The 25,056-nt window shown below is 39.2% G+C and overlaps 2 protein-coding genes and 1 long non-coding RNA gene across 6 annotated transcripts; 2 read left to right on the forward strand and 1 right to left on the reverse strand.

Annotated features, from left to right (window-relative positions):
- Positions 1-2,000: 2,000 nt before the first annotated feature.
- Positions 2,001-18,612, forward strand: LOC112276019 (uncharacterized). Of its 4 annotated transcripts, XM_090246512.1 has the most exons (30): positions 2,001-2,088; positions 2,265-3,003; positions 3,783-3,857; positions 4,192-4,266; positions 4,649-4,753; positions 4,958-5,068; positions 5,492-5,648; positions 5,846-5,931; positions 6,026-6,145; positions 6,653-6,877; positions 7,124-7,213; positions 7,482-7,637; positions 8,305-8,418; positions 8,606-8,812; positions 8,937-9,038; positions 9,339-9,485; positions 9,700-9,824; positions 10,129-10,248; positions 10,813-10,960; positions 11,226-11,423; positions 11,757-11,878; positions 12,184-12,334; positions 12,632-12,744; positions 12,865-12,946; positions 13,236-13,322; positions 13,537-15,610; positions 15,913-15,950; positions 16,212-17,498; positions 17,745-17,846; positions 17,952-18,612. In XM_090246512.1, exons 2-28 carry the CDS (start codon positions 2,863-2,865, stop codon positions 17,343-17,345), a joined length of 6,303 nt encoding a protein of 2,100 aa, XP_090102638.1. In that variant the 5' UTR covers positions 2,001-2,088; positions 2,265-2,862; the 3' UTR covers positions 17,346-17,498; positions 17,745-17,846; positions 17,952-18,612. The 4 variants fall into 4 exon arrangements, with proteins under 4 accessions (XP_090102638.1, XP_090102639.1, XP_024362715.1 ...); XM_090246513.1 differs by having other exon boundaries at positions 2,021-3,003; positions 16,212-17,412; XM_024506947.3 differs by having other exon boundaries at positions 2,021-3,003; positions 16,215-17,498.
- A 278-nt stretch (positions 18,613-18,890) lies between these two features.
- LOC149986479 (uncharacterized) lies at positions 18,891-20,515 on the reverse strand. The gene is made up of 2 exons (XR_016500249.1): positions 20,289-20,515; positions 18,891-19,057 (listed from the first exon to the last, which is right to left on the reverse strand). It is a non-coding gene; the product is annotated as an uncharacterized LOC149986479 (long non-coding RNA).
- An 81-nt stretch (positions 20,516-20,596) lies between these two features.
- LOC112275620 (external alternative NAD(P)H-ubiquinone oxidoreductase B1, mitochondrial) lies at positions 20,597-23,809 on the forward strand. The gene is made up of 5 exons (XM_024506132.3): positions 20,597-20,954; positions 21,105-21,612; positions 21,916-22,250; positions 22,365-22,753; positions 22,965-23,809. Exons 1-5 carry the CDS (start codon positions 20,597-20,599, stop codon positions 23,343-23,345), a joined length of 1,971 nt encoding a protein of 656 aa, XP_024361900.1. The 3' UTR covers positions 23,346-23,809.
- The last annotated feature ends 1,247 nt before the right edge of the window (positions 23,810-25,056 follow it).

Raw genomic sequence — 25,056 nt, forward strand, 5'->3', positions numbered from 1 at the left:
TAGGAGGCACAATACCTGCTTCTTACACAAAATCAACAGAAGCAATATGCGGATAACCACTAGCAATACAAGACCTTTTGGAAGAATAATTAGGTATTACTCTCTAACGCCAACCTTCTACTTGCTACATCAACTTAAGTCCTTAAACTAGTACCTTGATGGCTTGGACCTTTCTACATTTTTGTAGTAACTTTTGATGTTGCATATTGCTTTGAGCTTCCGCCACATATTTGGATCTATTTAATCTTCCATGTTTTACAATTCAAAGAATTTCATATTGAACTAGGGCGCTTTCCATATTGACATCAATCACCACCACCACCACCACCAATTGTGATTGATAACTAATAGAAGTATAAAGTAGATAGTATTTTGAAGCATTGCTACCTTTGCCGTAGGAATGGGCATCCACAACTTTAGTACAAAGTTGTCTAGAAAGGCTATTCCATCCATGATACAATGTGAGAACCTGCACAAAATCTCATTCATTGTCAAGAAACCATTTAGAAAAAACATCAAAAGCAAAACAATGACATTCCATAGTAGTAGAAGGGGATTAGTTATAACAGAGCATGAATAAGATATTTATATTATTTCCATATAGAGATATGTAGTTGAAGTCATTTTTGAGAAGTTTTTAGAATTGAGGTTATGATAGTGGTTTATATGAAATCTACCATAGAACCTTCTAAAAAGGCTTAAGGCAGTTATCATGGTGGGTCCATCTTTAGAATCCTTTAGAAGGGCGGTTATTTTAGTAGAATCTATCATTAGAGACATTCTAGAAAGTTTTAGAGATAGTTGAATAAAGTATAAATAAGACTAGCTGATGCTATGTGGACATTTGATCAGGTATGGCTTCAAATTCTTTTTCTTAGTAAAGTTTGGTTGTTTTTTTTCTTGTTCTATTATGTTTGGTTCTATTTAGTTCTATTTGGTTCTATTCTCTTTTATTCAATCTTGTCTTTCATATTCCATTCCGTTTAATTATTTTTAATTTTTTTTTGATATGCTTAATCTTACATTCTATTGAAGTCTTTGTTGTTATAAATTGGTAAGGTTTTAGACCTTAGAAAATCCAATCATGTTTGAATATTGATCAATCATTAAAAAAACTAGTGCTATTAAATTTAAAGAAAATAAAAATAGATTTTTATTCAATTGACAAAAAATAATACATCCCTAAAAGTAGATACACACTGGTAATTCATTCAACAAATATAAACGATAGAATTGATTAATTAGAAAGTTAGTGACATACTAAAAACTATATTCAAGAGATGTGTTGAATAAAGTTATGCCAAATTTTATGCAACATGTAGTTTGGCTCCCTAATGCACCTAAATAAGGAAGACTGGTGATAGCCTTTCACATCCAAAAATAAATTAGCTATTGTCACAAACATAAGAAGTAGATTTGCTATTATTAAATACACATGGATATTTTTGATATTTCAATATATTTGAGGGATATATATATGATATTTTTCCTTTAATTTATACCACAAACTTGCACAATTTGATGAAAAGTGTTCAAAGTATAATAATGTCTTCACAAAAATTTTAAAAATTAAAAAAATGTATCATCACACCATTATTTCTCAATTTCTTCACAATTCTTGAGAGACATACACATTTACTATTCAAGAGCAAAAGAAGCAAATAGAATGGAGTAGCCAACGAAGTAGCCAATGGGATGCCACCTCCGACCTCCAAGAGAGGGTGGGCGGGAGACGCCAACGTGGCGCCGCAAGCAACGGAGATGGATGAGGGGGATGCGTTCACACGGGCCACAAGAAAGAAAGAAGGAAGGGGATCCCCCGCGCGGCCCCACGAGGATGGGGAGCGAGGCAAAATCAAAGCAAAGCCAATAGCGGAGGAGGGACGTGGAGAATAGGAGGAAGGGCCATAAAGGTGGGACGCAACAAATCCAGCCCGAATCCGAGCAAGCAAGCTCTCACATACTCTCAATCACTCACTCACTCCCCACACCCCACACTCCCTCCCTCGCTCGTTCCCTGTTTATTTGTTTGTTTCTATATCTTCTTGCGATGATGATGCGATTGGATTGGCCACCGCACTCCAGCTGGTACTTTTGCTTGCTCTCTCTTCCTCTCGCTCGCAATGAGTCAAATGATATCTTTTCGTTAACCTCCCCTCTGGGCAAGTAGCAGCGTTCCACAGCAGTTGCAGCGCAGTGAGGGATGAATTCAACGGATGGCGTCAGGATGCCTCTCATTTGCTGCGTGTGTCTCTGTTGGCCAGTTTGCTTTTCATCGATAGGTTGGTTCCTTTCTTTCACGCGTTTGATGTAAGGAGGGGGGCAGGGAGGGATTTGAACTTACTGATGAACTCAGTAATTTGGGAGCGATGCCGTAGCGGCGAATCTGAGGTTTGGTTGTGCATGGAGAGGGCGGTGTGGCGCAGCGCGGTGGCTGTGATTTGGAAGAATTCAGCCGAGAATTGTGAGAGAACGAGGCGGTTGAGTGCGGGTTCGAGCTGTTTGCAGTGTGGATGATAGCTGTTGTATGGAGTGAGGGCGCGTCTGCTTTGCAGTAGAGGATGGGTTGGAGATGGACAGGGCGAGGTTGTCATGTGTCTGTGTGTGGTTTTGAGAGTTTTCGGAGTTCGGTCAGCTGCTCCGGTTGAGTGTTTGGTTATCGCTTGTGTTATAGCAAGGAGTGAAGCAGTTTGTGTAATTTTGCTGTCTGGCTTTTTGTTTTAGATTTTACATATTTCTTGGTTTCTTGGTGCGTTAGAGGAGTTTTGATTCTTCATATGTGTTTTTCCAAATTTGTCGGGCATTTGGATGGTTACGTTATTCTGAGTGCGGAAGCGACTGGCCTTTTCTTCTCTTGTCGACATGGCTTCGTCGTACCGGAGCCTGCTGGCAACTGTGAAAACTGAGCTGGTGGAAGCCAAGAGAGCCTCTCAGCACCGAATTGAGCTCTTTCACGCTCTTGAGACATTTCTTCCCGATTTCCAAGCTTTTCTTGAGCTTTCTGTGCGTTTCCTTTCCTTGACTATATTTTTTTATAGAAATTATTTTAATTGTATTATTGTCCATTATGTTTTTGTTTTTGGTTTCCCTTCACTTCAATTAGTTTAATCTCAAACTTCAAGCGGAATTGGGTTTAACCCTATGTGCTTTGATTTCACCATTTTAAGGATGTCCCCATGCTCGCTTTACCAATTCAATGGCATTGTGATCGTTGCAATGTTGGATTGTACATTGTGTGTGTGCATCTTCATTTGTCGAATTTCGCAGTTAATTGCGGATTTTAAAATAGGGTTGACGTTTCGTCGACGATTAGTTTAGTGCATCTCATCACCTGTGATCCAACTGAAGTCCATTCTGAAAAAGGATTGGTGTTGCTGAAGAGATTGTTCGCATCTAATTTATTTTTGGTTTGGGCAGTTGGGGGATTCACTGTCGGTAGTAATTCAAGAGTATTTAAGATCTTTAATCTGCCAGGGTTCGCATTGTCTTGCTCTAATTTTGCATCCTAATTACCACTTTCGATCCAACGATTTCACTTGCGTGCGAATTATTATGCAGTTTCTTACATTTAGAGATTTCGGAAATGAAATGAGGAAGTTCATAACGCCGCGAAAAGATATACTGGAAGGAGAGTCTTTAAACTATTCACTGCCTTCTTAGTGAAACTTTCCTGGTCGAAACGTAAAGCTTACAACTTAATGCTCCACGTACTGAAGTTCCTATTTATTTGTGATTCTTATGTTTTTCGGTGTTTTTGAGCAATTGCATTTTCGTATTGGCAGGGTCCTACAGCAAAGGATAGAGCTCAAGTCGTGAATTCTCAACCTACTTCACTTGGGAACCAAGATGTACAGCTTGTGAGAGCTCTTAGGGACCTCCTTAGTTGCAAGTTATCATTTTCCCTTAACTGAATTCTCTTGTGACCTCTGGTTACGTGACGACAGTTTTGGTCTGATTGTATATCACCATTTATCTTTTAGTCAATTTTCACAAGATACACAGCGTCTTGGTTGTGTGGTCCTTTGTCCATCTGATCCAAGAAGGATGGGATGATCGAGAGTCGATAGACTCACGAAGAGTTTCTGTGATTTATTAACATGTTTTAGGCCGCAGTTTGGTTTAACTTTTTGTAATGTAAGAAGTGCTCTTCCTTTCTGAACCACGTTAGTTGTTTGATGTGTTGTATTACAGGTGCTAATGCTGAGCGATGCCTTTAAACTGAATGAGGTCTATTGCGCGAGCTTGGTTGCTTCCGCGCATGAGAAGGTCGTTCAAAGATATTCATTCTTTGTCTGCATTGTCTTACTCTATGTAGAGGTCATTTTTAGGGTTGGCCAGGTTCTCATGTTTTGCTGGTGTTGATTTATCGAAGTCTAGGAACTTGCAGTGATTCTACAGTTTTGTACGTGTGGAGAAATCACGAAATCGTTTCTACGTCATGGAGTTCATATTTTGGTCGCCTTGCAACGGAAGGACGTGTTCAGCTTATGTTTGACCTGCAGTTTATACATGAAATTAAGTTAACGAGTAACTGTCTTTGAAAGGACGAATTACGTAGCAATTTGTGTGTAGTAGTCTGCACGTGTCGTGAAATTCTGAAAGTCGCGGAAAACTCAAATATTTGTTCCCCTTCTTGGCTTTTATACAGTGTAATCTGCATGGCTGTGGACGCCATGAGATGATGCAAATATTAGCTGGACTTTGGTTCACGGAACGAGATTCTTTAATTTCATCTTTGCAACTCTTACTGCACGTGAGTTCTCCGTTCAGGCCAAGGAATATGAGTATTGACTAGGAGTACTCTCAATTTGGTTATGTATTAGTTGTTCATCATGAGGTTCATACTTTATCGTTCGAATTTGTTATTAAACAGTGTTGTTGACCTTGTTTTAACTTGTTGCACAGACACATGCACGTATCTAGTAGTCACTAATTTGAAAAAATTGTTTTATTTCAGGCTGTGGCTCTGGACAAAGAGTTGGATCCAGTTTTTGTTGCAAAAGTTCGAGTATACATTGAGAAATTTCTAGATGCTGGAATTCGAACTAGGATAATTAGACTAATAAAGGTATAATATTTCATTTTCGGTGTTATTCTCAGCTCGTTGTTTCAAGGCTTATTCAGAACAAAATTGATTCATAGACATAAACACCATGGTGTTGAAAGATGCGCATGTTCTTTACTGCTAGAATTCTATTTTGTGGCTGTAGTGTATGACTAGCCTTACCTGGGTGTCTAGGTTTCATAGAAGTTTAAGCTTTTCATTTTTTATGTGGAGTTCCCTTCCCTGAAAGCATGATTGTGTTCAACTTGTTAACCATAATAACTTCTTGACAGTATAAGTAGTCTTCTACAAGAACTCTCGATGTATTGGTGCAAATAAGCAGCTTCACTACTCGGGCTTTGTATGCTTCTCATCCTATCCTGTGAGTAAAATCTCTCGCTGTTCTATGACTTGACCGCATACTGATCTACATTTACTTCATTACAGGGATTGAATGAAGATTCAACTAGGATAAAAGATAGGGGTTCGGAAACCTACATCAAGGATTCTACCGGAGCCCTAGTGGAACGCTGTGCTGCAATTCAAAAATCACGTCTTAGCCTGTGCCATTGCCTGTATCTTAGTTGTTTTATTACTCCTCTAAGTACATCTCTATTCAACTCTTTCTCCTGCTTTGGCCTTTACAATCGCACATAAATTCTGACTGTAAAGCATGCATTTATTCATTCTTCTGTTCTGGATTGCTCAGCCCTGTCAAGGGAGACTTCATTCAATGTTTGTTGATCATATTGTTGCGGATAAGCATGTGCTTGAGGCTTCTGTATGGATATTGAAATGTAGATGCGCAAGAGGTGAAGGATCTGTATAATCTGCTGAAGGTCTGTTCTAACGATGGGAGCCTGCCTCATGATGTTCTCAAGTTGCAGGTGGGTTCTGAAAAGAACATATTCAGTTTTTGCATTGTTTATTTGTTATTTTAAGTTATTTTCACTTCTAATGTATTTGCACCGTGAGTTGCAGATTGCGTACACAATCATGTTCTCGCTCACCAATGCATTGGTTTCAGGAGCAGAAGGTCCTGAACAGACGAGCGTCATGCTTGCTCTTGATGTGAATTTCTGTCAGGAGTTTCAACATCTGGTAAAAGTTCTTACAGAGTATCCTTACCTTCAAGGGGATTAAGACATGACTGGCATTCAAGTTGTATTATCTCAATTCTTACAAGCAAGGTCGTACAAGTAGATCAGTACTTGATTTTCAAATTCATTGAATCTGAACCTTGGCCCAGTTAGGTGAGCTTGGGTGTGAACAACATTGTGTTTCTGTAAGGCATTGTCGAAATCATGATAAGGACATATATGCTTCTTCTTCTTTTTTTCTTTTTTTTTCTTTTTTTTTTCTTTTTTTCTTTTTGTGATATTTTGAATTTTGATACATGGGTGAATATCAAGTTATTGAGGTTTAGCTTACTAATCTATTTGATGAATAGAAACTGTTGACGAGTTCTATTTTCTGCTTCTCAGATTCTGTTTAATTTTTCCTTCTGGTAACTGTGTTCTTACACATTTCAGTGCGAATAATTCAAGTTGGTATTTAAACATCTGCTCATTGTTTGTGAGAATGCTTCGCTCTGTTTTGCTTCTGCAGATACTAGACGTATCAGAATTAAAACCTTTAACAGAGGGATTTTTGGAGGTAATTCGATTAGCGTGGGTAACAAGTCGAATGATTGCCAAACAAGCCACCGAAGTGACTAAAATTGGGGTCTACATCGAAGATGATGGGGTCCTATACCAATGCTTGAACCGTGCATACGATCATGATGTATTTGGATTTCTGAGTACTCAAGTGTTTGGGACGGCTGCATTTCAGGTTTTCTTTAGTTTCCTTCGTCTTCAATATATTGGTTTTCTTGCAAAATGATTCTAACTGTACCTTTTACTGCAGTAATAAGGGGTATGGCTGTAGAAGGTTATTCCCACACTTCACGTTGATAGTTGTTTTACGTGTAGATAGTTTCCTAGATAATTTTTGTAAAATTATTGCAAGTTATACCCTTTTTTGTTGAGTTTTGAGAATCTAATTCGATCATCCTGTGTTCGTCATTCGTATGACCAGAATGACGAAAGAGCATCAGCTTTTAAATACTCGACTAGTTTGTGTAAAATTATAATGGCCCTTCTCTCACATCCAGCAGGCCGCCAAAAGGTCAGTTCCGTTTCCTTTTTTTTGTCTTTTTTTCTTTTTTTCTTTTTTCTTTCCCCTTGCCTTTTATTTACACTTCTTTCATGGTTCGATTTTCGCTAGTAAGTTTTGGAGATATTGTGTTCAGTAGTGGTCTTGTCCTGTATTTAGTAAGTTGTTTTCTTCTTGGTTCGCTTATTTAGTACATCTCTTATTCTTGTTGTTTGGTTTTTATGCTGGTGTGGTTTACGGTGACTACCAGGTCTTAACTGATGATGGGACCCTCTTGCAGATCATGGACTTAAAATACGCAAGTATGAGGTCTCTGGATATGCGGACAAGTCATGTGAATGATCCTTCTCAAATCAATAAAGGTCAAATACACGCATTGCAGCTCCAAGCACAGCCGCTCGTTTCATTTTTACATTTTGCTAGGGAGGTTTTCCAGGTATGGATGCGGCACTTAAGTCATTGGAGAAGATAATGTCAGACGAGTTCTTTGACAACTTCATAACAAGTTACTTTGTGAAAGATCACTAACTCTGGAGAGAGTGATACATGTGATAATTAACCGGAGAGTCGAATTTACAATTTCTGCCGAACTTTTTATTTTTAAGACTTTATTCTAATGTTTTTGTTTTAGCCTATCCAGTTGTGTTGCTGGATCTATTTATTTAGAACACGTTTACGTATAATTAAGATGTGACAATTGTTCATGTGTATTGTAGTGGGTGATAATTGTTCATGTATAATGTTAATTAATATTTCAGAAGTATTATTTTGAGCAGTTCACACTAATAGGTTTTTGCACGCCATTTCAATTTTGAATTTATAGTAAGTCTAAGCTACGCTTCAATGCTAGAATGGCACTCTTTACACTCCCCAATACATCAATGTCATGCTCCGTTTACTACCCTCTGATTAGCCCAGTTTACGCCTGGGTAGTACTTTTTTCTAATGAGACAATTAAACTCTGGAGAGAATGATACATGTCTTTACGCCTGGTAGTACTTTTTTGAGTTGTTTTTATTGCGGACTGCTCAGAATGATTTCAGGTAACAATCGAAGCATTGATCTTTTCAATGCGTTGACTCCTTGTCGGGTTTATGACGCAGAGAGAATCTGAACTCATCATCGACAATGAAGATCTCTGGAGTTTTGTTCAGTTTGCAGGAGGACACACAAGCTACTTCACTGTAGTTGCTTTTCTTGATATGCTCGCATCATTGGTAAGGAGTTATTGAACATATTCATGATAGAAAGTATGCTACGGAAAGAGTTGTTTCTATTTACTGAAAACAATTTTAGAACACTCGCGGTTCATAGCTGTTACATTTCTGCTTTGCAGGACTTTCGTGGCGTTCTAAGACTCTTAGAGGAGTTGAGCTGATGGTAGAAATTTTGTTGCATATCCAGGCCGAGTGTAAAGGAGGAGCAAGGAAGGTTTATGATTTACTTCAAAAGGGAACCATCTGTAATCTTGGGTGGCAAATCCTTTTTACCTCGTTGGTTGTGTACGAGCAACAATTACGATCTCATGTGGAAACTTCAAAGGGCTTTTTTTTACCCTTTTCGGAAGGAGATGCACGTGTTCTGGAGGCATATCTTAAAGTTCTGAAAAAGGTTCTTGCAATATGCTTCATTTGTAACTTGATAATTGCATCCTTTTGATTTTTAGGAATGTTGCATCATAGTTCGATTGTTTTTATTTATGAAAAAATTTCGGTGGACATGGATGGTGTCGTAGGTGATTGAGAATGGTGATGCAATGGAAAGAATGCATTGGTTTGGGGATGTTGAGCCACTCTTCAAAATGTTACCTTGGCAAAACGTGCCTCCCTTCTTAAAGGTTGGTATAATTCATACCATAATATTAATTTGATAATACTTTATTGATATTAATTTGATAATTGATTTATAAATAACTCATTGGAATTGTTGACTGGATTGTATTGCATTGAAGCCAAGAAACAAATTTGCTGATAGCTAGAATTGTAAGGGCTGAAATCGCAGTTTCAATTATCATCACACTTTGTTTATGAATTAGTTGAATGCAACAGATGATGGTTGGTTGTTTTGCAGCTGGCACTTGCTTGAATTTACAGGGTGAAGGTTTTGAGAGTTTCTTACTCTGATGTTTCTTTTACAGGGTGCATTACGAGATGCAATTGCGGCCTTTGCTTGTGTGTCATCTGTCATGATGCAGAAGGTCTATGGACTGCTGCAGGAGTATGACTTGCCGATTTCTATCACACCTTTTCCAACTGATCGTTGTGGACATCACTCACCAAAGCAGGTACAGTTTTGTCATATAGTTTTGATGGCATTTGATTATTTTCATCATTATTTTCTTTTTGAAGTTGAATGCTGTTCCTATCAAGGGTTATGTAACTCTACCAAATTATGCCAACTTATTGGTGAGATTTAGTCAATATTAGATTTCTTTATGTTATCTGACAAGATTGGTTAACTGATGAGGTTTTTGAATCTTATGCATTTCCGGCATTCAGTTTCTTGACATGGCCTATGAGCTCAATGAGGTGGAGGCCAAGCAGAAGGAATACCTTTCTATTATCTCATATTTGAAGCTGCGCAATGTTCTCACCGCTCATGAATTTGAAACTAGGGGTGGCACGTATGTATTTGTCACCATGCAAATTGTTTCCTATCTTGAACGTATTTGATTAGGTGTAATTTCTTTAGAATTTGCGTCTAACCGTAGGGTTTCTTAATAACAGAATGCATACCAATAGCACGCTTGTATCTATTGGCTTTCACTGATTTGTAACCTTGATTCTGCAAGCAAATTTACCGTATGTTTTTCTTGGTGCATTGAGATATAATGATAGTTGCAGTGCTTTTCATTTTTGATTTTGATTTTTATTTTTATGCATATCTGCATCGTTTAACTAAATTAAGAGATTCACGTTGTGTTGTAGGTGTTTTGACTTTTTCCAATTCGTACGGGACCAGGTTTTTGGACGTTATGGGCATAGACTATATGCTAATCCTGCTGAGAAATGGGAGCTCGTTGTAGCAGCCCTTCATTATTTTAAAATGTGAGGGTACATCTCTGACCTCATACAGATAGTGTTTGGCAAGAGGTTGCATCGTTGATCATATACTATATCATATTAATTTATGATGAACTTATGATCGGTTTTGTAAATCTTCCTAATATTTCGAGTGATATATCTCTAATACTTGTGGCTAGATGGGCAGCATGCGTTAAATTATCAGAAATCAACCAGTGTGTTCTTTTCTTGATTCATTTAGTGTAGTCAAGGATTCACAAACAGAATTCTCTTTTTCTTTATGAACGATCTGAGTGCTTGAACTTTTATAAAAGGGCTAAGTTTTTATATATGATTTAAGTGTTTCTGTGCTTGTCAGGATAAAATTTCACTGCCATGTGTCCTCAATTCTTTGATTTTTTAAGTTTAGCAGATAAAATAAATCTCTTTTACGTACATGTCTGTCTGAGGAAATAGCACAAACTGGTGCGTCCGCTTTTTTTGGTCAGTATTCTGATTGAGGGTTCCGTAGAGAGCAATTATATAGGAAAGTTTTTTGTGGCGAATACTTCTTGTCTGTTGTTGATACTTATTCATTATAATCTGCAGATTAATGAGTATTTATGAGCCCTCAAACAAGCATGTAAGGAAGGATGTTGATGTTGGTCTTTCTTTGGACCAATCCTTGCCGCGTATGTCAACTACGCCCTCCGCAGCAGAGCATACAAGTGCCAACCCAGTTATGGAGTTGATGAAGGTACTGAGAGAGATTAGTGCAGCAAGATAACCTAATGGATGTTTTTCGTGTATTTTTTTTTTGTATGCTTTGTGGCTTACAATGTCGCCGTGATTTAATGTCGGGGTTCTGCAAATATTTTCATATTCAAGAAACAATGGTCTTGAGAACCTTAGAAAACCATCTCAAGTTTATGCAAATATTATTACTATAATTGTTGTTCCTACCTCTGCTAGGGAAGGGTCATGATGTTTTGCTCTTTCTAATGGAATGATACCTGTCACAGGACCTAAAGAATGGTGAAGTAATCTATGCCAATTTGATGGGTATATTAATGCTAGGTGTAAATTCCTTATCGGAGCAGCGCGCAAGCCAGCTTTGTGGCCGAATTTTGGAGGACGCTATCTCTTTATCGTTTCAAATATTCATACATGCTTTTTTGAAAGAATCCCAACTTGGAGAAGCTTGCTATCCTTCATTGCAGGCATGTCCTTTGATAGTTAATTTTAAGGATTAGAGATATGTATTGTAAGATCATTCTGTTTCAGAATAAGGTCAAAATTATAACTTGTATATTTGAGTTTGTTAAGGTACTCTTTCACCGTTGGGCTGTGATCAATTTTTAAGATCGTTTGAGTTGGAACTTGTGATTGATTATTTGTTACTTGTCAGCTGTATTTCTCGCTGGCTTTTGAATTGCATATGAATTTGCGAGGAAGAAACATTCTCATCAGGTTCTCATACTTAGATGACTTATCTGTAGATTCTCTTATCTGCGTGTTTATGTCTGGGTGTGTGGATTTGGCATGTGTTACAGCAGCCATTACATGAAACTATTTCTCAAGATCCTCACCAAGTAGTGACGCTTTTGGAATACGTGCGATATGATAAATCGAAATCGATACAACGGCAATCTTTGAAAGTCATGGAGCTTTTAAGGTATGTTTTTGTCGATTTGTTGCTTATCGATATTGCTGATCTTATCAGGTGCTCGGCATCAAGTTAACTCAGGTGCACAAAATATAGTTGATGTAGATTTATGGTAGCAGATAAGAGAACGAGATGTTAGTGAAGAGTTTCTACCTGTATTAGTGGACGGGTTTAAGAAGTGTATGCATTTGATTGACATGACAATTTGCAAATGCTCTGGCTGATATCTATTATTGAAGAAGCAGGAAACTGCAGCTTTTTCAGTCGAATAGTTACTATAGTCCATCTGAAATCTTCATTGGTTCATTTGACAGTGCACAAGTACCGACTCTGGTGTCTGTATTGCAAGAAACAAAGGCGTCACTGAATATCATAGAGGGGTATGCTGCTTGCCTAGACGCCCGCATCTTGGAAGCCCATCCGCCCGAGAATCCTGATGAGGATGTTGGATCCCTTATACTTCGAGTATGGCTACTTTCCCTGTTCTGATGCAAATCTTTTGTTGCTTCATATGGTTCCTGTGGGTAGCCTTTTGTAGCTGTGCTGTTTTTCTCATCTCCTGCACATATGTTATACGGAAGCATTTATCTTATGCCAGTCTGTTCGATACCGATTAGCATTGCAATGAAGCTGTTTTCATCCTTCCTCGTGGATATAGACCCGCAATATTCTGGTCAGGAGTGCCTGTTATATGGATGTTTGCGGATCATGTATTTTTCTGAACTATTCCTTTTAACTGACAGTGTTGATGTTTTGGTGCAGCTTCTGCTTGTGAATTTACCTAGGCCGTCTCCAAATTTGACTCATTTACTTTTAGGATTTGATGTCAACCAACCCATGGAGAAGACGACAGTTCAGCCAAACTATCATTATAGGTAAGTAATGTAACAATGCTAGAATTTTTCAATGTTACAAGTATTAATTACGCAATAAACTCATATCTTTGCATGCATTGGTAGATATGAAATTTACCCACGCCCGTCCAATTTTTGCAGTTGCCTTACTGTTATACTTCACATCCTTGACAACCTTGCGAGGCCAGAGGTGAATGCTCGACTGCATGAACTTTGTTTTCAGGTGTGAACCTCTATCACACAACCCAGTAAACAAAGTTTGTGGTTAACTGCCAGATCGTTGTGTGACGTTTGTTAAATTATTCGAAGTGTAATGACCTCGGTTGCTATGGTCTTAGTATTTGTTGTTTGTTTTGGAGATCTGCAGCTTCTTGTGTGAGTTGTGTTTTTTGAAGTCCTTGATCCTTGGTGTTATCAAATCGTCTTTCAGAACATGATATAATCGTTATTGTTTATTATTGCATAGAGGTCAATAGAGTCCTCATGTGAATTTCTTTGTCTTTCTGCTGCAGTTGCTGTATGAACTTTGCGTAGACTCAATTACTTGCGGTCCTATGGTGGATCTTTTGCGACATGGGAAGTACGACTTTTTGCCAAAGGTTTGCTTTTCTTACCTCGGGTGATTTTGTGTTAGATTCATTTTTATTCGGGCTCGCATCGATCGCCGTTATTTCTTGCCTCAAATTGGAGTTTTAAAGTTTCATTGAGCAGTTACTGTGTCAGAAGAAAAATCATAGACTTCATTTTGAAGGTCATAGCCATCTCTCTTATATTTTATCTAATTGTATCTTCCTGCCTTTGCTTGAGTTGCAGACATCCCGTACCAGCCACGACACGTGCATGGAGAGAGGTAATTCTTCTATCTCCGGTACGGATCTTTGCTCCTCTGAAGCTCAAGATATGGACCTTCAAGTATGCGACTTCGAGCCAGTTGCTGGATCAACGCCAGGAACTTCAAGCAACAGCAAACCCGAAGTAGGCTTCTTCAACCCAGCACCTCTTGCCACTCGCTGTACTACCAAAGAGAATGGTGGACCAAGTGCAGCAGGTATGGCCGCGCTTAGGTCGTCGTGGATACAACGACTTTTCCCTGGAATGATGAATGAAGGTGCTAGGCCCTTTCAATCGAATGTAAGAGAGCAGCTCGTTCCTCCTGTTTATGAAAGCACTGAGCCTCTTCTTATAGAGGATGTGTCGAAGTCGTTTGAAGAATTTGGATCGTCTCCAGAGCTTGTTGGTGCTAGTCGATACCAAGGAAGAGAGAGTTTCTATGATGCTGTAAGGTCAGGCAAACCAGAGGGAGGTAGTCACAAGGAGTTCCAGTATGAGCGCAGCAATAGCTCTCAACCACCACCAGCTGCGATCTGCAGGAAGGGGCCAGTTCCAGCTAGAGAAGGCTGTAGAGCTGCTCAAGGCGTAGAAAATGAATATCTCTGCGCTGAGGTGGGGTTGATGCAAGACAGCGTTTTTCCTTGTGAGAATTCTACAAGAGTTATTGATGAGCCAGCTTGTGTTCGGCTACCCCTTGATTCTCCAAGACAGCAAGACTTGATGCTGCAGAATCGTATGGATTGTGACGCCAAAGTGCCACCCCCAAATTTGAAAAGGTACGAAGAGACTACGATATTTCAAAATATGGGTAGACCATTAGAACTGAAAATTCAAAATGAGAGCAATTTGCAAATCAGCGAAGCAGGTGATTTTCCAACTGAACATGAAGCACTGAAGAAAAATCAAGTTGATACCGACAGAAGAAGCATGCCTGAAGAACACTATCTTATCCAATCTCATTTATTAGTCACGAATAACGTAGCCCGAAGATCCCAGCATCATGAGCGGAATCGATATCCACTTAGCGGTCGTACCACTTGCAATAAAACGGCAGGTCAGCCAGGATCGTTGTCAACCAGGCTCAGGATGTCGGGATTGCCTCCAGCGGACCCAACTAATGAGGGCTACTCGGAATATTCATTAGGAAGTAGAGCATTAGGCAGGGAGGAGCCGAGGGAGGATATTGAGCATATGGACGAGAACGTGGGATATCAATTAGAGCATAATATAAACAAAGGGAAAAATGTGGACTCATCTCCTCTTTCACCTTTACCTCTATTTGCTCCTTTTAAGCACAGTGAGAAACGACGAGACGCAGAGTTTGAGGGAAGAAGTAAAATGGTTCTAAGTTTGTCAGGAGAAACTCTATTGACACCACTGTTCCCCCTGGGTGATTACGAAAACGACAAAATTAACAAGCAAAGTGGTCCTGATGTTCATAAAGACAAGTTTGGTTCAACAATATTTTCTCATTACAAACCATTCTTCTCTCATGACAACCACCCCGGAGTTCGTGGATCTGAGACACCCTTAACATTAACACCTATTTTTGCGCCTTTCAAGCCTAAGCAAGACCAGAATTTTTCTCCTTCATCCTTGAGCAAAACGGAGTTTCTACCGGTCAATCTCACGGGACAAGATGGTGCTAATGCAGTGGTGCAGCGAACCAAAGTCAAAGTAGACGTTGTGTCAGATCTAAATCTTCGACAAGCGGATCATAGGGAACAATCAGGCAATCAGTTCACTGCGCATGAACGTGTCCCGTCCGTTTATTCTAGCCCTCCATGGGCAGGAGTTGCCAATCGTAGAGACACTGCTGTATTTTCAACCAACTTTGGTCCACGCTTTAATGGAGATGAACATCGTGGGGTGTCACCTAATATTTGCGGGTCTACCTTCAAAGAGGGAAAATATACAGTGAATACCTCTGCAAACGAGTTAAGAAGCAAGAAACCAAGTTTGGAGGAAGAAAGAACCGATCACGGCGAATCATCACAGATCAAGAAGGATCTTTATGTGACAGAGTCACATAATGTACAAACGAGTGTCTCACAAGGTACAGGGTAGTGTAAAAGGATTTGTTTGTACTATTCTAACTCTAGAACCTGGTTATGTTAATGCTTGGGGCATAATTACTTGTTTGAGTTTGTTCTTCTGCATATCTTAGGTTTCTCTGTGATTGGAACTTGGATTTCTAAGAGAATTTTGTGGTTTTAGGCCTTGCTGGCATTTTCACTAGCCTGAATAAGTTTTAAGTCGTTATAGTATGTATGAAAAGAATATTGTGTTTAAAAGGTGTACAATTTCCTTTGTACATGATTGTGTTGACAGAATTTGTATATGTGTTGCCTCTGATAGGGATGAGGGAGCTCTTTCAATTCGATAATGATCTGCAGGTGCAATTTCCTTCTATTGTGCTTGTGATTAAATCACTGTAGAGAACGGTAATTATGTTTGTCTGGCGTCTCGAAGTCAATTAATTATGTACTCTTGCTCGTTTACCTATTTAATTGTTAAATACAGATTTGTCCAAAAAAACTAGGTACTTAATGACGAAGTATTTTTTTTCACATGTATCGTATGTCCAATTTGATATTGCTGATCTGGGAGTCCTGGAAGCCTGCATTAAATCCGTCTTTGGTTTTATTTACTTGCAGCAGCAACTGAATACTGAAACAAAGGCAATGAGTCAGTTAAAACCCTGGAGCAATTTGGTATCGGAGGCAAGCAGCGGATCTTCGCCTGTACTTGGTGATGCTGTGTCATGCGGCATCCAACGTATATGCTTGCCATCTCAATCTTCTGAGAAGCTCTTAACATCAACTGATTCTACGATGTTGGTACCTCCTCCAAAGTATCTTAGCAAAGAAAGGCATCAACAAGTTAAAGTCGACTTAGAAGCGACCTCAAGTAGTAGGGTGCAAGGTGGTAATGTGTTAAATGAGGCAAGTGCTTTGGTAAAAGATGTTGAGGAAGAGAATTCACTCTTCCGTAAACAGACATTTGGGAGTACTGCAAGACTCTGTGATGATGCTCAACGCCCCGATGTTTCTCCAAGGGGGAAGTCCTTTGCAAACAAGGAAGCTCATGGTTTCAGTGAAGAGAAGAATTTGTGTCATCAATCAGGCCATGCCAAGTGTTCCGACGCTCAAGGTGTCAGGCAAGAGAGATCGTCCAAGAAACGTAGTCATGAAGCGAGGACTGGTGAATCAAATTTTGCATCCCAGAATTTCGAGTCTCTCCATGGTGCTGGGCCTCAAATCGAATCTGGTGTGGAAGAAGATTCTCGAACAACTCCGCGTCCGCAGCCGTGGCTGCAAAGGTGGATGCCAGCTTCGAAACCTGCGGTTCCTGTTTTTAAGGTCCCTCAAAGTTACCCTTCCCCAATGGCTACTGAACAGTCTTCATTGCATGCTAACAATCCTAATCTTGTACAAGACAGCACTCCACATGGGAATCGGTTGGATGCAACTGGCGTAGACAAGCAGGAGCAACACATGTCATCAGCAGGGGAGGGATCAAGTCAATGGGCAGGATCTGATTTTGACCACTATCATAGGAGATCCAATCCTCTTCGCCAAGGATTTTATCAATTGCCTAGTGCAGCAGCTATGGCACTAGTAGGTGCTGCTAGTAAGAGAGCTGTTCCGTTGCCACCTCAAAGATCAGTGGGAACGCGGATAGCTGTGTGGCCGGCAATCGCTGGGATGCAATTGCGACGGACGAAATCAGGGACTCGGGAAGTATCGGCTCCACAAGTCGAAGTTGAAGTAGTTGTAGAAGAAGGATGAGCAGCGGATTATGGTGAAGGATTAATTCGTGACCGAGCTGCAGCATTCTTGAGCATATATCTCAGAGGTGTCAAATCGTTGTATTACTGATTCTCACTTCGTTAGTCACCCGATAGCCAAGGAAATGACTTGTTCTCTGTGGTGGGTGGGTGGGTGAGTTGCTCGTGACTCGAATTATTTTGGTATAGTTGCTCATCTTACGCACGTTGCTGTAACTGAGGGCAAGGCTTCTGATCTGTTGTAAGTGATTGCTCAAGTTTTCATTGGGAGGAATATGGATCTGTTCCAAAGTGATAGTAGATGCTTTGGTTATAAGTATTTGGCAGAAGTTTCAGCTTGAACTGCTGTATTATAGGTTATTGGAACCCACTTTAATCCTGCTATGGCTGTGATATCTAGTTAAGGATTAGCTGACGATGCACTTAGCGAAGTGGCGGTGACGTACATCTAAGATGAGTAGATGGAACTCTGCTTGTCTCACTTCGCAGTAACTCTAAGCAAGTGAGTTCTGCTCATCAATGCCAGTAATGGCGTTATTTTTAAGCCGGTTGATGTCATACGGTTTTAATTGAGTTAACTAATTTTTCACCTTGTTTCAAATTGCAGGATATCCCATGAGCTCTTTCAGCTGTTTAGGAGCGCGAGATAATTGGGAAATTACAGGAGCTCTGGTTTTGTGCTCTGAGGGCCTTCCCTGTCTTTTCATCGGATACCAAACAATGTATAACAAGCTGCGCGGGCTCTGATGAGACGTGAAGATGCATGAGATTCCATCTTAAGAAAGCTGGACAGAGTCCTTACAGCACGGAACCTAAGCCTATAATCATCTTTTATGATACTCTTGCTCGATTAGTCTGTTGGGTACATTGTTGACAAGAAGACGAAGCATTTGGGTTTCTATTCTTATACATACCGCGGGATCCAACTCATTACTTCAGCCCATCTCGGAGAGGGGTATTGCTCTCGCAACGTGAATGCAATCGATGGTGTACATTTTAGATAAATGGAGTTCCAGCGGATGCGCACGGTCGCGTTTTCTATAAGTGATTTTAACTTTTTTTTAGTTTTTCTCGTTTTCTGGTTTTTGGTTTTAGTTTTAGAATGAGCAGTAGTGACATGTATTCGGTCGAGTGAGACCCTTCCTGATATACTCCACTCAAACGCGCCTGCATTTAAATGTGCTCTCTGCCATCCCTTTCATACAGGAAGTAGAACATTTTCTACATAATAAAACAAAGATCTGAAACACACTAAATCATTGACGATTCTTGTTAGAGTCGCCTCACTTGTGGGACCTCATTCCATATGTGCCCATGCATTGCTTCGAATCATGCATCACTGTAGTAAGTGGGATAAGTGAAACGCATGTTGTCGTGTGACTTGCATGACGCTGAGAGTACACCTCGAGAACACGTGGTGTCCCATATCTTAAGCAGTAAGTAGAGTTGAAACCGTCCATTGTGTGAGACCCACCTTGATGTATATTAGGAGCTCCAACCTTTGCCAAAATTTGATCATTAACCCAGGAATCTGTTACGAAAGTGAGACTTTCATTGCCGTGCATTCATATCGGATAGGCAAATGAGTTTGTGAGCAATCCAGCATGAGTTGTATGCACCTTACAAGCTCATTACTGTGAGGCTTGCTGCCACTGCTTGGGCTAGATCTTCAACCTACAAGGCTTTAGAAATTCTCCCCTCGTGTGACGAATGCTAAACAGCAAAGAATTGCACAATGAGAAATCTTGTGGCCACCAAAGCATGGTTTGAGTTAACATAGAGGAAACGATGGACAAAACGGTAAAGAATTAAAACGGATTCTTTAACTCAATATCGATGTGATTTTATCACCATCGTCTTTTATATCTTTCAAAGTATCCATTTGTCAAAGTATTCTTGGTGGTGTTTGGGAGCTCTTGACGAGAAACAATGCTTGTAGATTGTTTTCACAAGCCCTGAAATTAGAAGATGGAAGGCAGTGTGTTTTGCTCCTACAAGGGATCGTTAAAAAAAAAAAAAAAAAAAAAAAAAAACTTAAAATTAAAATTAAAAAAAAAAAAACTATACCTGTAATTCTTGTACTGTTGCAGAATATGTGAAGTATGGAACTTCAGGTAGAACAGAGGTTTTAAGGTTATAAAAGCCAAAATTTGAAAAAAAAAAAAAAAAAAAAAAAAAAAAAAAAATCAACAAGGAAGATTATTCAATAATTGGTTTATGTGATTGAATTTTCTATCAACTTTTTTTTTTAGTTCTTTTTTAATTAATATTAATAATTGCTCAATAACATTCCAATCTTAAATGAAACACTTTTTATGATTTTTAATTTATTCAAGAGAAGAAAAAAAATCGAAGCAATTTATAAAATAAAAATTTAAAAAAGTATTGATTTTTTTAGAATAAAAACATTAAAATATATATATATATATATATATATATATATATATGTATTTTTGTAAATTAAAGAATCATTCTAACTAATCATAAATTCCTACTAACAAAAGTATTGTATTATAGTATAAGATGACTTTTTAAATGATATTTGGTACTTACAAGGTCTTGGTGGTTTTGAGTTAAGAGAAGATGGTTTATATATTTTTAATACTAGATTACCAAGAGAACTTTATTTGGAGTTATTACTATAAACTTGTGGCTTATTTTAAAGGTTATAATGAAAGATTAACAAATAAGTTTTAGTTATATGTTAAAATACATTAAATGCACTCTGATTCCTCCTAGTATACAATGAATAAAACCATGACAGAGTTACAAAAGCATCACGAAATGACTAAAATATTAATATTAACAATGTATAATAATGTATAATAAATGTATGCATCAATGAAAAGTGGGAAACCCTAACAAGTAACGTTGTGGGGGGGGGGGGGGGGGGGAGGGTGTGTGGGGCAGCATTAAGAAAGAAGGGCGTCGTTGGAGATCTCACCTGCCTTCTCGATGTTTGCCACCTTTTCGCAACTTGCTCTGGCTATGGCGATGGCAATGTACAGACTCATCATCAGCATGGCTACGGCCACGAGCACTCCTCAATACCGCAACACCGCTTTCTTCCTCTTCTTCTTCTTCTTCTTCTTCTTCACCACTGTAACACCGTAACACCGCATTTGCGAAGCATCGGCAGGTTTGACATGAGACCCATCGAACTCGGCGCATCGTGACCCTGCTGCAGCAAGTAAGTGTGTGAGGAGGGAGGATTGTTCACGGCGATGCGAGCCCAGTCTGAGCAGCGCCTCTATGGGCCGTAAGGAGCTGGTGTGGGCTAAGGCAGGGGCATGCCTTGTGAGGTTTGCCGCGCAGGATAGCAGATACGCTTCCGAATTGTCGTCTACTGTGTGCAAGCATCGTCCACAGTTCGCACGTCATTTCGCTGGCCCAAGTGCCGGATCCACTTCCTCTGGTGAGCGCCCGCGTAGGCTGAAGCCATGGCTCTCTCTCGCGAGGTTGTTAATAAAAGAGAATGCCGGGAAAGGTCTCCCACATCTTCCTATGATTTTAGGGTTTGCTGCCAGCGGATGTCTAGGCGCTGGCGTTCTTGTTGTCTTCGCTGGAGAAAGCAAACCCCAGGCGCAAGCCATCGCTTCTGATTCCAAAGGTTGGTGCCGGCGCCTTTGCCCTTATGATGTCATCTGCACATCTGCCTGATGCCTCATTTTTTTTTAAAGCTTGTGAAATTTGAATGACTTCGCACAAGATATGAATTCCTCTCTTCTTGCTACTGTGTTTCTCGCTGGGAATGCTGCAGTAGCCAAAGCAGGCACAGGGAAGAAGAGAGTGGTAGTTTTGGGAACAGGATGGGGTGGGATGAGTTTTCTGAAGAACTTGGATTCCACGCTCTACGACGTCTCCATCGTGGCGCCGCGGAACTACTTCGTGTTCACGCCATTGCTTCCGAGTGTGACATCGGGGAGTGTGGAGGCTCGAAGCATCATAGAGCCCGTGAGGAGGATTGTGCGAAGCAAAGGGAAGCAAGTGCAGTTCCATGAAGCTGAGTGCATCAAAATCGACGCTGCGAACAAAACCGTTGTGTGCAGAGACGTATCACAGATGGGACCGTCGGACAAGAAAGAGTTCGCTCTGCAGTACGATTATCTCGTGGTTGCTGTCGGAGCCACAACCAACACTTTTGACACCAAAGGCGTACTAGAGTATTGCCATTTCCTCAAGGAAGTATACGATGCCGAGAAAATCAAAAAGAGTATCCTAACCTGTTTCGAAAGCGCAAGCCTTCCTCATGTAAAAGAGGAAGTTAGGTGCGTATTCGATGGAATTTGTAAAAAGAATCGAAAACATTATATCAAACCTTCAAATTCTGATCCCTATACGAAGAAAAAAAAACCTTGATTACCGTTGCAAGAAGACAACCATGAGTGCATTCGTTGAAAGCAGAACTATTCAATCATAAGCGAAATAACGATTGATATGTATTTAGTTCTGTTTGAAATATATGTTTATATATGTATATTGAAACATCTGATAAGTACACGATAATCGCTGATTTGTACGTTTCGATTTTTATATTATGTTTTTGTTTTCCCCATATTTTCTCATTGCAGAAAAAAACTCTTGAGTTTCGTAATTGTAGGTGGAGGTCCGACTGGAGTGGAATTTGCCGCGGAGTTACACGACTTTATCCACGATGATCTGTTGAACCTCTACCCTCATTTGCATAACGACGTGAAAATCACGCTGGTACAATCCGGTGACCACATTTTGAACACCTATGATGAACGCATCAGCAAATACGCCGAACAAAAATTCACCCGGGAAGGCATTCATGTCAACACTGGTTGTCGTGTGCTCGGCGTTCAAGCAGGTGCCATTGACTTCAAAATCAAGTCCACCGGACAGCTGGTGAATCTACCCTATGGAATGATCGTTTGGTCTACAGGTATGCATTTGCACTTGCACAGTTGATTGTGTACTTGGAGCATTAAGAAATGATGTTACAAGTTGCTATGAATCAACTTCTTAGGGTAACAGAAATTTATGTTGTGTGGTCTAGGCATTGGCACTAGACCTGTGATTGCAGACTTCATGAGCCAAATCGAACAAAACGATCGAAGAGTATTAGCAACAGACGAATGGCTTCGAATTAAGAACTGTGAAGGAACATTCGGCATTGGGGATTGTGCTTCCATTGAACAAAGACGCGTGGTAGAAGACGTCAGCTACCTGTTCCAGTTGGCCGACAAGACGAATTCCGGACGTTTGACAATTGAAGAATTTGTGGAGGTTATGGAACAAGTGCGACAAAGATACCCACAAATCAACATTTACATGGAACGGCAACACATGAGAGGTGTGCTTGAATTGCTAGCTGATGCCATCAAAGACGGACGTCAAGCATCCATCCAACTTGACATTGACCATTTCAAACAAGCAATCAGCAAGGTCCAATAAACAAACACTCTTTCTCCAAATTCCTCTACTCATATTCTTACATCAATTTTATGTTACAAAATGTAAACTTTGTGTATATATATATATATACATATGTTTATATAACTGTAAACTCTCTCTCTCTCTCTCTCTCTCCCTATACATATATATGAGTAAACATTTCATGCAAATTGAGTGTGTTGCTGTGGAGGTGGGTTGCCAGGTAGACAGCCAAATGAAGTCTATGCCAGCCACTGCTCAGGTGGCGGCCCAGCAGGGCGAATATTTGGCCCACTGCTTTAACCACATGACAGCTGAGGTGGCGTCCCACATGGCACCCGAGGGTCCCATGCGCATACGTGGCAAGGGGCGCCACCGGTTCCAGCCGTTCCAGTACCAGCACCTGGGCCAGTTCGCTCCGTTGGGAGGGGAGAAGGCGGCCTATGAGTTACCGGGAGACTGGGTGTCCATAGGGCGGAGCACCCAGTGGCTGTGGTACTCGGTGTATGCCAGCAAACAGGTCAGCTGGCGCACCCGCACCCTCGTCGTCTTCGACTGGACCAAAAGAATGTTCTTCGGCCGCGACTCCTCTCGCGTCGAATGAACGAACGAACGAACGAATTAATCCATGGATTGATGAATGGGTGGATGACTCTGTGCGTCCACCCAATCCCCACGCCCCTCCAATGCCGCACGTGTTTAACGAAAAGGGAGGGGGCAAAAAGAAAGAAGCGGGCTCTAACTTTTCCTTGCCGTAAATTAAAAGTTACCCATCTTCGAAACCAAAAAAAGTTCTCATTTTACATGATATCTATAATAATAATATTACTATCGCCAGTCATAATGAACGAGAAGTTATTAATAAGCCGATTTGGCCCAAAGTGGGGTGTTATGCCTCAAGCCACGAAGAGAACAGAAAAATTGTCTATGGTTGCGTCAGTTGTGTCACCTAGCACAAATTTTAGTAATTATTCCTCTAATAACTGTGGCAAATCCTTTAAAACTTTGAACAATAAAGCTTTTTAATACTTTTATTACAATAATTCAAGATTATTTTTTCTTCTTCTGAATTATAAGGTATAAACTATTAATAAACTGTTTTTACTATTTTTATTTTAAGTATATAAATTCATAATATTTGTATGTTACTGCATGGTAAATAAACATTGTTAAAATTAATCAATTCAATAATCTAAAGTAATAAACTTAATAGATAAATTATTCTTACAAAAAATTATGATAGCAAAAAAAAAAGGTTTTGAAGATCTAAATTTCAGTTTGTCTAAACATTTGTCTTGAATCACATGTACTGTTTTAACAGGTTTAGAATATAATACATTAATAATAGTAATTTATCTCAGTTTACTACTATTTTGGTTTATGTATCTTTGATATACATGTTAAGCTTGCCTACATGTGATTGGTTGTAGGTGAATAGTAAGGTTTGTAAATAATAATGACTATCTTTGAGTATTATTAATAGATACTTCATTTCTAGGTTTTATTAGATATAAAAAGTAATGTAATTTAAAAGATCGTTTTGTTGGCAGCAGAGACATTGATCCTCTTGCAACAGAGTTTAATTATTATATATAATTTTCTTTTGGTAATTTTGTTTCTATAATACAATCTATAAGCCTTTGACAATCAAGCAAGAACGTTGCAAAAGCCTAAATTTAGAGCAATATTTCTTTATTATTTTGATGCAATAAATAAATAAATAAAATTGCACATTTAATAGAATCTCAAATGTTAAATGTGATGCATATCATCTATATATATATATATATATATATATGCAATTTCTTTTTAATAAGTTAAACTAAAAACAGCATTTAAAATCTTTGAATCTGCATTGCAATTGTATTGCATATAATTGTTGTTAATGCTTCTTGTAGAGCCTTTTAAAACAATAATAATAATAATAACAAATCATGTTTGATATTTGCAAACCAATTATATTATTATAAACATATTATCTTAATATTTAATTTTAAAATAACATTTCTAATATAAACTCTTCAAAAAAAATTATTCTCTATATGCAACAATGAACTTGTTACAATTTTCTCAAGAAAAAGAAAAAGAAAAAAAAAAAAAAAAAAACTTTGTAGTGTATTATTGGAGTATTTATTTATTTTTATTCATTTAAAACAAATGCCATGAAATTTCTAGAGATGGAATATACTCTGCAACACATAATGTTCAACTTCATTATTGATACCTCCTGTTTGAGCAGTTTTTTCTATTTTATTCATTCATAAGTGTGTTTGAGAATAGACTTCATTACATATAAAAAATTACTAAAGTAAAAA

Source organism: Physcomitrium patens, chromosome 23 (assembly GCF_059467195.1).
Source record: "Physcomitrium patens ecotype Gransden chromosome 23, ASM5946719v1, whole genome shotgun sequence".
NCBI classification, from domain to species: domain Eukaryota; kingdom Viridiplantae; phylum Streptophyta; class Bryopsida; order Funariales; family Funariaceae; genus Physcomitrium; species Physcomitrium patens.